The 10,770-nt window shown below is 41.7% G+C and overlaps 1 protein-coding gene across 1 annotated transcript in view; it reads left to right on the forward strand.

Annotated features, from left to right (window-relative positions):
* Positions 1–10,770, forward strand: part of LOC128644599 (endophilin-B2) — an 82,506-nt gene that overhangs the window by 15,053 nt on the left and 56,683 nt on the right. The window contains exon 2 of the mRNA XM_053697146.1: positions 7,229–7,370. Within this exon, the coding sequence (XP_053553121.1) occupies positions 7,229–7,370 (142 nt within the window). The remainder of the gene's footprint in view (positions 1–7,228; positions 7,371–10,770) is intronic.

Raw genomic sequence — 10,770 nt, forward strand, 5'->3', positions numbered from 1 at the left:
GTTCCCTGAAGGGACAGATTTCTGCCTTGTCGGTGTTACTTCACAAAAAACTGGCTGCTGTGCCAGATGTTCAAGCCTTTGTTCAGGCTCTGGTTAGAATTAAGCCTGTTTACAAACCTTTGACTCCTCCTTGGAGTCTCAATTTAGTTCTTTCAGTTCTTCAGGGGGTTCCGTTTGAACCCTTGCATTCCGTTGATATTAAGTTATTATCTTGGAAAGTTTTGTTTTTAGTTGCAATTTCTTCTGCTAGAAGAGTTTCAGAATTATCTGCTCTGCAGTGTTCTCCTCCTTATCTGGTGTTCCATGCAGATAAGGTGGTTTTACGTACTAAACCTGGTTTTCTTCCAAAGGTTGTTTCTAACAAAAACATTAACCAGGAGATTATCGTACCTTCTCTGTGTCCAAAACCAGTTTCAAAGAAGGAACGTTTGTTGCACAATTTGGATGTTGTTCGCGCTCTAAAATTCTATTTAGATGCTACAAAGGATTTTAGACAAACATCTTCCTTGTTTGTTGTTTATTCTGGTAAAAGGAGAGGTCAAAAAGCAACTTCTACCTCTCTCTCTTTTTGGATTAAAAGCATCATCAGATTGGCTTACGAGACTGCCGGACGGCAGCCTCCCGAAAGAATCACAGCTCATTCCACTAGGGCTGTGGCTTCCACATGGGCCTTCAAGAACGAGGCTTCTGTTGATCAGATATGTAGGGCAGCGACTTGGTCTTCACTGCACACTTTTACCAAATTTTACAAGTTTGATACTTTTGCTTCTTCTGAGGCTATTTTTGGGAGAAAGGTTTTGCAAGCCGTGGTGCCTTCCATTTAGGTGACCTGATTTGCTCCCTCCCTTCATCCGTGTCCTAAAGCTTTGGTATTGGTTCCCACAAGTAAGGATGACGCCGTGGACCGGACACACCTATGTTGGAGAAAACAGAATTTATGTTTACCTGATAAATTACTTTCTCCAACGGTGTGTCCGGTCCACGGCCCGCCCTGGTTTTTTTAATCAGGTCTGATAATTTATTTTCTTTAACTACAGTCACCACGGTACCATATGGTTTCTCCTATGCAAATATTCCTCCTTAACGTCGGTCGAATGACTGGGGTAGGCGGAGCCTAGGAGGGATCATGTGACCAGCTTTGCTGGGCTCTTTGCCATTTCCTGTTGGGGAGGAGAATATCCCACAAGTAAGGATGACGCCGTGGACCGGACACACCGTTGGAGAAAGTAATTTATCAGGTAAACATAAATTCTGTTTTTTTAGGTTTGGATGCCAATGTGGTGCTTCCAATCCTTTTCTCATTTATTGAGGGATCTTTAATAGTTAAAGATAGACCTATTCTGAACCTACTCTTCCTAAGGTGCATGCTACTTAGGAGTCTTTTGACAATGGTTAAGATATGCAACAACAAAAAATTCCCAAAAATTTATAGCCCACATGCAGTGCCCTGCGTTTCCTCTCACACTCAACCTGCAGTTTTTCTTGCTTTTTTTGCATGGCTGGTTTCCCACTCTGTAGGGAAAAGTGCAAGAGGTTATATGTTCAATCAGAGAATAGTGTGATTGATTTAGTTGTAACTGTTCTGAATGTTTCTTCCCTGTAACTGAAGGAGGAAGATTCTTCGGTAATATCTGATAAATAATTATTTGACTAGGATGGGGTTATACCTTTATCTGATCCTAAATTTGTTCTTCTTTTGTCTTGGCTTGTATACCTTCATTTGCTTCTTGAGGAGGTTTTAGCTACCCTGGGGGAATCCGACTCTACCGGTGTAGTTTAGCTGAGAGAGTCTAGTAGGTTACACTAATATTGTAATGTGCCCTTCAGGGTGGTAGTATTTCCTGTACCAAATAGGGCCATAGAGATATTTGCTGAGGCATGGGATGTAAGGGGGCAGGTTTTCCTTTTTCAATCAGGTGTGGGTCTGAGATCAGGATCCCTGGGTAGTGTATATTGTGTCCCATGGATACAAATTAGAGTTCAGGACTTTCCTCCCTAGGGGCAGGTTTCTGCTTTCAGGATTATCGGCAGACCAGACAATGAGGCGCTCTTACACTGTGTACGGATCCTCTCCGACCAGGGAATGACAGTTCCTGGTCTAATGCAGGAATGAGGTTGGGGATGTTATTCCTATCTGTTTGTGGTTTCCAAGAAGGAGGGAATCTTTGTGGATCTATTTTAGAATCCATACAGGGTTCTCAGAGTGCCATATTTCAAGATGGAAACTATAGTTTCATTCTTTCTTTGGTCCAAGAGGGTCAATTCAGACCACGGGGGATTTGAAGGATGCAGTGGAGGATTTTCCGAAATGCATGTTCCCTTCAACTAGGACTATCTCAAAGTCTTAAGGTTTGCCCTTTTTCCAGACAAACATTCCAACTCAGTAACTTTTTTCCGGCCTGGCCACATCTTCGGAATTTTCTTTAGGATTCTGGGATCACTGTTGGGCGTGCTCCGATTGTGGAACATTGCAATGGCAACATTCTGGTTCAGGCGCCTTCTTTTCAACCAGCAGGATTACGCATAATTTTTCCTGTGGTCTCCTGGCTGGAAGGTTCGTTTGGAAAAGAGTTCTTTCCAGTCGGTCGTTCCACCTCAGTTCTCTGCTGTTAAGAATGCTTTGGTGGTTATCTCTGGATTTTTGCTCCAAGGGTAGCTACTTTAAAAAAAAAAAAATCTGGGTGAATGTGACAACAGAGAGCAGCCTTTTGACTGGGGAACTGTGTGGGGCCCTCTAAGAGCAGGGAACATGGACTCGGGTGGAGTTTGTTTTTCCCATAATCATTTAAAAAAAAAAAAAAAAAAAAGCTTCAATCCTCTCCTAACCTGGCCTCAGTTAACTTCGGCTGGGTTTATCAGGTTTTAGTTAAATTTCACTCTATCTGTGGAGGACTTGGAGTTTTTTTGTTTTTGTTTTTTTTCTTGGTTATGCCAGAAGAAGCCAAGATGGTTCAGTGGGCTGAGACCCACACTTTCTGTCTGTCGACGACCCCCTTTTTTCAGAAAGGTTTTCTGAGAAGTGGTCTTCATAAGTAGACAGAGTTTTTATCCGGGGGATTTCAATATTGCATATTTAATTCTCCTGGAGCCTTGGTTCGGTTTCCGCAGGAGAGGACGTCGGTGAGCCTCATTTCACCGGCGTGGTCCACAGGATTGGTATGCAGTCCTAGGGGGGACATGTCGCATCTTCCAACTGGGAGTCTCCGTGGAGGAAGGACCTTCTGCATCAAGGACCTTTCTTTTCTCTGAAAATGTTTTCCCTAAAGTTATTTACCTGAAGATGGAAGCTTTATCTTATTCAAAGCGTGGATTGGATATTGGTCATTGGGACTATGAATCAGGCTCGTAAGCCTGTATCTAGGAAAGGTTTACCCATCTGATATGGCATAATTATTTATCCTAGTGCGATTCCAAAGCATACACTTGAAAGGAGTAGGGATCAGATTCCTAGTATTTTCTACAAGACATAACTGCCTTGTATATTTTGTTTCAGGTTCGTCTGGCGGTATTCCCGGACGTACATTCGTCTGGTCAGGTCTTGATCAGGATCAGACCTGTGTTTAAACCAGTTACTCCTTCATGGAGTTTGATTTTAGTTCTTAAAATTCTTCAAGAAGCTCCGTTTGAGCCTGTACATTCCTTAGATTTTAAATTGCTATCTTGACGCAGAGTGTCAGAGTTCTCGGCATTGCAGTATGAGTCCCCTTATCTGATTTTTCATTCTGATAGGGTGGTTGTACATATTGCGTTAGGATTCTTCCTAAGGTTGTTTCTATCTGAACATTTATTAGGAGATTGTTGTTCTTTCCTTGAGTCCTAGTTCTGCTTCTCAGAAGGGACGGCTTCTACAGACTTTGGACGTGGTCCGTGCTTGGGGTTTTACCTGCAGGCGACTAAGGATTTCTTTTTCGCCAGCCTTCTGTTTTGTTTATGGTTTTCTCAGGAAATCGTAAGGGACAGTAAGCTAAGGCTACTTTTCCTTTTTTCTGGCTAGAGAGTATCCTATGTTTTGCATATGAGACTGCTGGACAGCGGACTACAAAGATAGTTTCATCTCATTTCACTAGAGGCGTTGCTTCCTCATGGGCATTCAAGAGTGAAGCCTCTCTGAAACAGATTTGCAAGGCTACAACTTGGTCCTCTCTTCACACTTTTTCAAAGTTCTATAAATTTGACACTTTCGGCTGAGGCCTCTTTTGGGAGAAAAGTTCTTCAAGCAGTGGTGCCTTCCATTTAGGTGCCCTGTCTTGTCCCTCCCGTATCATCTGTGTACTCTAGCTTGGGTATTGAATCCCATTAGTAATTAAGATGATCCGTGGACTCATCGTGAATTAAAAAGAAAAGAAAATGTATGCTTACCTGATAAATATATTTATTTTTTGACACGATGAGTCCACGGCCCGCCCTGTTTCTTTAGACCGGTGGTGCGTTATTATAAACTTCAGACACCTCTGCACCTTGGCTTTTCCTTTCTCTTCTTAACTTAGGTCGAATGACTGGAGTGGGAGGGAGGGGAGGAGCAATTTAACAGCTCTGCTGTGGTGCTCTTTGCCTCCTCCTGCTGACTAGAAGGGGAATATCCCATTAGTAATTAAGATGATCCGTATATTCATCGTGTGAAAAAAGAAATAAATTTATCAGGTAAGCATAAATTTTATTTTTTACAATATTTATTTATTCTATTGTTTGTTAAATCACCATTTTCATTTTGGTGTGAACTGTAAACAAGATGGTGACTATTAGGTTCTATGCAAAGGATTATATATTCTTTTACTGGATTGTAAATTATGACCACACTGCCTTGCTACATTGTCTCTGCCTAGGAGACCCTCAAATGAGATTGTGACTCCATGCACGCAAGTCCAAATTGTTCACAAGAGTGCGTTTCTAAGTGCCTGCACATACATTATTGAACTCGGTCATGAATGCTTGTTCCATTTTACAAATTCAATAATGTAAGCACTGGCACTTTGAAACACACTCTCATGAACAAGTTGGGACTCAGTGTGCATAGAGGCCCTTTTAAGGCAATTCCATTTGAGATTGTGATCACAAACAAATTCAGCTAATCGGAAAGATTGTGATCAACTCCTATGTTTGACATGTATTAGAAGTTACAGCTTTGCAAATCCAGAACAACCTAAACCCCTTGTAAAGTCTCTCTTGCTGTGACCAGTCAGATACCAGATGTAGATGAGGTTGCACACTTCTTTTAACCAATCACTGTTTAGCTTGTAGCAGTGTCAGACAAAATTATAGTATGGCGTATGGAGTGTAGTTCTGAGGACCGATCTCAAAAGAAGACATTGCAGAGGTCGAAAAACATTCAGAGAAGGGTCACAAAGCTAATAAGGGGAGTGGAGACCTTAAGCTGGGTCCGTTTTCTCTTGAAAGGTGATATTATTATGTGACTTTATATCATTTATATTCAAGGTCCATATACAGAGTTGGCGGAAACTCTTTTTATTCCAAAGAAATTGTTTGTGACGCGGTCACATTTTAAAGCTGGACGAAAGGGATATGAAAACCCAAAAAAAATATTTTTTTATTAAAACAGAGCATACACTTTAAAAAAATAAAATAAACTCTGAATTACTCCTATTATGAAATTTGCTTCATTCCCATGGTATTCTGTGTTGAAGAGATACCTAAGTAGAATCAGGAGCCCTACATGACAGGAAATAGTGCTGCCCTCTAGTACTCTTGCAAATGGATAACATTCTTGCAAAACTGCTGCCTCATAGTGCTCCTGAAATGGGCCAGCTCCTAAGCATACATCCCTACTTTTCAACAAGACACCAAGAGAACAACGAAACATTGATAATAGAAGTAAATTAGAAAGTTGTTTAAAATTGCTGCTCTATTTGAATCATGAAATAAAAAAATTGGGTTTCATAGCACTTTAATCTCCATCAACGTAAACTTGTTTTCACTGTAAGAGCAATCAAATTGTGAAATTTATTGCCTAAGGAGGTAGTGAATGCCAACACCGTAGATACACTTAAAAATGGCTTAGATTTCTGGCTAGAAACAGAATTCAGGGATATGATTTTCTTTTGTTAAATGTGTCAGCTTTTTAATAGGATTAAGTTAAGCTCCATTGCAGCTTTTATTGTAAATCAGGTAGATCTGTATAGGTTGAACTTGAAGGACTTCTGTCTTCTTTCAACCTCATCTACTATGTTACTATGTAACAGCAAAATCACAATATGTTAAGATTAATGTCAGGAAAAGAATGCAAATAATGTATACTACACAATTTTGTTTATTTTATGTGAGCTTCATTTTCAGTTGTCGGTTACCTTACATGCATAGTTGTGTACTCTATCCTCTTTAATGTGACCTATCAGAACCATTACATAAAATATCACATCCAACTATACACGATACACATTTGTTCTTCACAGAAAATGTAGCCGGGTGGCATTAGGAAGTAGCCGGGTGGCATTAGGATGTAGCCGGGTGGAGGCAGTGTAATATTTTCTAATAGAATATCATTTTCTGCTATCTAAAGCACAAATTAATTGCATAATGTAACAAATGTATTTTACAACAATTTGTGCAATGCGTATAAAATATTTGTAACATTTGCTAATTTTAGCTGCATATTGGCTAAAATTTTAGCCGGGTGGTCAGTAAAATCAACCGTGTGGTGCACCTGCTAAACAGGTCCTGGGGAGAACACTGCATTTGTTTTAGTCTAAAAAACTAATTATTTGAGACGGCCACCATGTGCATTAACCAGTTTAGTTACTACTTGATTTGAATATTTGCTAATTTGTCCCTTAAAGGGGGAGTCAAGTCAAAATTAAACTCTCATAATTCAGACAGGGCATGCAAATTTAAACAACTTTCCAATTTACTTTTATTATATGATTATTTCTAAGCCCTTGAAGGCCACCTCTTATCTCAGTTTATTTTGACAGTTTTTCACAGCTAGATGTGTACTTCATATGTAACATATCGATAACACTGTGTTCACTCTCATGCAGTTATTTATGAATCAGCACTGATTGGCTAAAATAAGTCTGTCAAAAGAACTGAGATAGCGGGGCAGTCTGCAGAGGCTTAGATACAAGGTAATCACAGAGGTAAAAAGTGTATTAATATAACGGTGTTCATTATAAAAAAAACTGGGGAATAGGTTAATAAAGGGATTATCTATCTTTTTGCAATAAACATTTTCAATTAGACTGTCACTTTAACTGACTGCTCTTTTACTTTCCAGTTTACAGAGGAAAAACTTGGGCAAGCAGAAAAGACTGAACTGGATGCTCATTTTGAGAACCTGTTGTCCAGAGCAGATTCCACAAAAAATTGGACAGAGAAGATTCTGCGACAATCTGAGGTTCTCCTGCAGCCCAACCCTAGTAAGTAATGACTGGTGGAATATGAAGTGGGGCAGGTGAGACAATGACTGAGGTTCTCCTGCAGCTCAACCCTAGTAAGTAATGACTGGTGGAATATGAAGTGGAGCAGGTGAGACAATGACTGAGGTTCTCCTGCAGCCCAACCCTAGTAAGTAATGACTGGTGGAATATGAAGTGGGGCAGGTGAGACAATGACTGAGGTTCTCCTGCAGCTCAACCCTAGTAAGTAATGACTGGTGGAATATGAAGCAGAGGGGGTGAGACAGTGACTGAGGTTCTCCTGCAGCCCAACCCTAGTAAGTAATGACTGGTGGAATATGAAGTGGGGCAGGTGAGACAATGACTGAGGTTCTCCTGCAGCTCAACCCTAGTAAGTAATGACTGGTGGAATATGAAGCAGAGGGGGTGAGACAGTGACTGAGGTTCTCCTGCAGCCCAACCCTAGTAAGTAATGACTGGTGGAATATGAAGTGGGGCAGGTGAGACAATGATTGAGGTTCTCCTGCAGCTCAACCCTAGTAAGTAATGACTGGTGGAATATGAAGCAGAGGGGGTGAGACAGTGACTGAGGTTCTCCTGCAGCCCAACCCTAGTAAGTAATGACTGGTGGAATATGAAGTGGGGCAGGTGAAACCATGACTGAGCTTCTCCTGCAGCTCAACCCTACTAAGTAATGACTGGTGGTACATGAAGCAGAGGGGGTGAGACAGTGACTGAGGTTCTCCTGCAGCCCAACCCTAGTAAGTAATGACTGGTGGAATATGAAGTGGGGCAGGTGAAACCATGACTGAGCTTCTCCTGCAGCTCAATCCTAGTAAGTAATGACTGGTAGTACATGAAGTGGGGCAGGTGAAACAATGACTGAGGTTCTCCTGCAGCTCAACCCTACTAAGTAATGACTGGTTGGACATGAAGCAGAGGGGATGAGACAGTGACTGAGCCTCTTCTGCAGCCCATTCCTAGTAAGTAATGACTGGTAGTACATGAAGTGGGGCAGGTGAGACAGTGACTGAGGTTCTCCTGCAGCCCAACCCTAGTAAGTAATCACTGATGGAATATGAAAATGGGCAGGTGAAACAATGACTGAGGTTCTTCTGCAGCTCAACCCTACTAAGTAATGACTGGTTGTACATGAAGCAGAGGGGGTGAGACAGTGACTGATGTTATCCTGCAGCCCAATACTACATGAAGTGGGGCAGGTGAGACAGTGAATGAGGTACTCCTGCAGCCCAACCCTAGTAAGTAATCACTGATGGAATATGAAGTTGGGCAAGTGAAACAATGACTGAGGTTCTTCTGCAGCTCAACCCTACTAAGTAATGACTGGTTGTACATGAAGCAGAGGGGGTGAGACAGTGACTGATGTTATCCTGCAGCCCAATACTACATGAAGTGGGGCAGGTGAGACAGTGAATGAGGTACTCCTGCAGCCCCACCCTAGTAACTAATGACTGATGGTACAAGAAGTGGAGCAGATGAGACAGTGTCAGGTTCTCTTGCAGCCCAACCCTAGTAAGTAATGACTGGTAGTACAGGAAGTGGGACAGATGAGACATTGGTTGAGATTCTCCTGCAGCCCAACCCTAGTAAGTAATGACTGGTAGTACATGAAGTGGGGCAGATGAGACATTGACTGAGATTCTCCTGCAGCCCAGCCCTAGTAAGTAATGACTGGTAGTACATGAAGTGGGGCAGATGAGACATTGACTGAGATTCTCCTACAGCCCAGCCCTAGTAAGTAATGACTGGTAGTACATGAAGTGGGGCAGATGTGACATTGACTGAGATTCTCCTGCAGCCCAGCCCTAGTAAGTAATGACTGGTAGTACATGAAGTGGGGCAGATGTGACATTGACTGAGATTCTCCTGCAGCCCAGCCCTAGTAAGTAATGACTGGTAGTACATGAAGTGGGGCAGATGAGACATTGACTGAGATTCTCCTGCAGCCCAGCCCTAGTAAGTAATGACTGGTGGAACAGGAAGCAGAGGGGGTGAGACAATGACTGAGGTGCTCCTGCAGCCCAACCCTAGTAAGTATTGACTAGTGGTACATGAAGCGGAGGGGTGAGGGTGAGACAATGACTGATGTTCTCCTTCAGCTCAACCCTAGTAACTAATGACTGGTGGGACATGAAGCGGAGGAGGTGAAACGATGACTGAGGTTCTCATGCTGCCCAACCCTAGTAAGTAACCACTGGTGGGACATGAAACAGAGGAGGTGAGACAGTGACTGAGGCTCCTATCTGTTAGTGAAATATTTAAATCAGTACTGACAGATTACAATGACCATATTGCTTAAACAATTTAAACTGTGCTTTATAAACTAATGTGTACAATATACTGCTGGGATATAGCTGACTTTTTTTTTTTTTTTTTAAGGGACAGTAAAGTAAAAATAAACTTAAATGGATTGGATAGAGCATTCAATTTTAAGCAACTTTCCAATCTACTTCTGTTATTAATGTTACTTAGTTGCCTTGGTACCCTTTGTTAAACCTAGGTGACCTCAGAAGCTTGCAAATGTCCTTAGCCATCTGGCAGCAGTGTTTTATTCAACAATGTTTCTAACAAGAAGATCAGTTCAATTCCCAAAATACCAGACAATCCCTTTCAATAAACATGGCAACCCTAGACAATTGTATTTCAGGGCAGGGCTGACCTTACTGGGCGGAAGACTAATTTACTTACAGAAAGGGCTCGCCTCCACTGTGAAAAGCACAATTTAAAGAGGCTGCTCCTAGGTCGTAACTAGCCATAGAACAAGCTACTGAGCTGTTGTTCGTTCCTGGTAGAGCTCTTCTCTTTTTTGTATGTATTTGCAATAAGACCCTGGGGAAGTCTCCCTAAGGGTGATGGGTAACCAGATGTAAACTCCTTGCCCAATGTGTTTTGAGGACTATGGCTGCACCTCACTTACCATGCCCAGAGAAGGCTTAAACTATTTTCTGGGGTTGCCTTGTTCAGAGAAGGATTGCCTGGTATTTCGGGGCTGGACTAACCTTTTATTAGGTGAAATCAGACTGATATACTTCAGGAATGTTCTTATCTGTGAAAAGCATAATTGGCATTAAAGAGGCTTCCATTAGGTGGTAACTCGCCATAGAACAAGCTACTGAGCTGTTGTTCATTCCTGGTAGAGCACTTCTCTTTCTGTATGTAATCACCTAGGATTACTGTTTAACAAATAATGTGGTAGGTGGTGCAAAGCGCCTAGTAAAAGGCAGAGGTCATGAATAAATCCATAAAATCGCCCTAATCCAAAGTGACTATGACGATAGAAATGGTTGGGCAGGGGAGATGAATTTATTTAAATGCACAATGACGCAATAAAGGTATAAAAGTTGTGAGGTTAAAAACAGTACTGTTGAGATCGATAGGTATAAAATTACAGTTGATAAAT

Source organism: Bombina bombina, unplaced genomic scaffold (assembly GCF_027579735.1).
Source record: "Bombina bombina isolate aBomBom1 unplaced genomic scaffold, aBomBom1.pri scaffold_841, whole genome shotgun sequence".
NCBI lineage: Eukaryota > Metazoa > Chordata > Amphibia > Anura > Bombinatoridae > Bombina > Bombina bombina.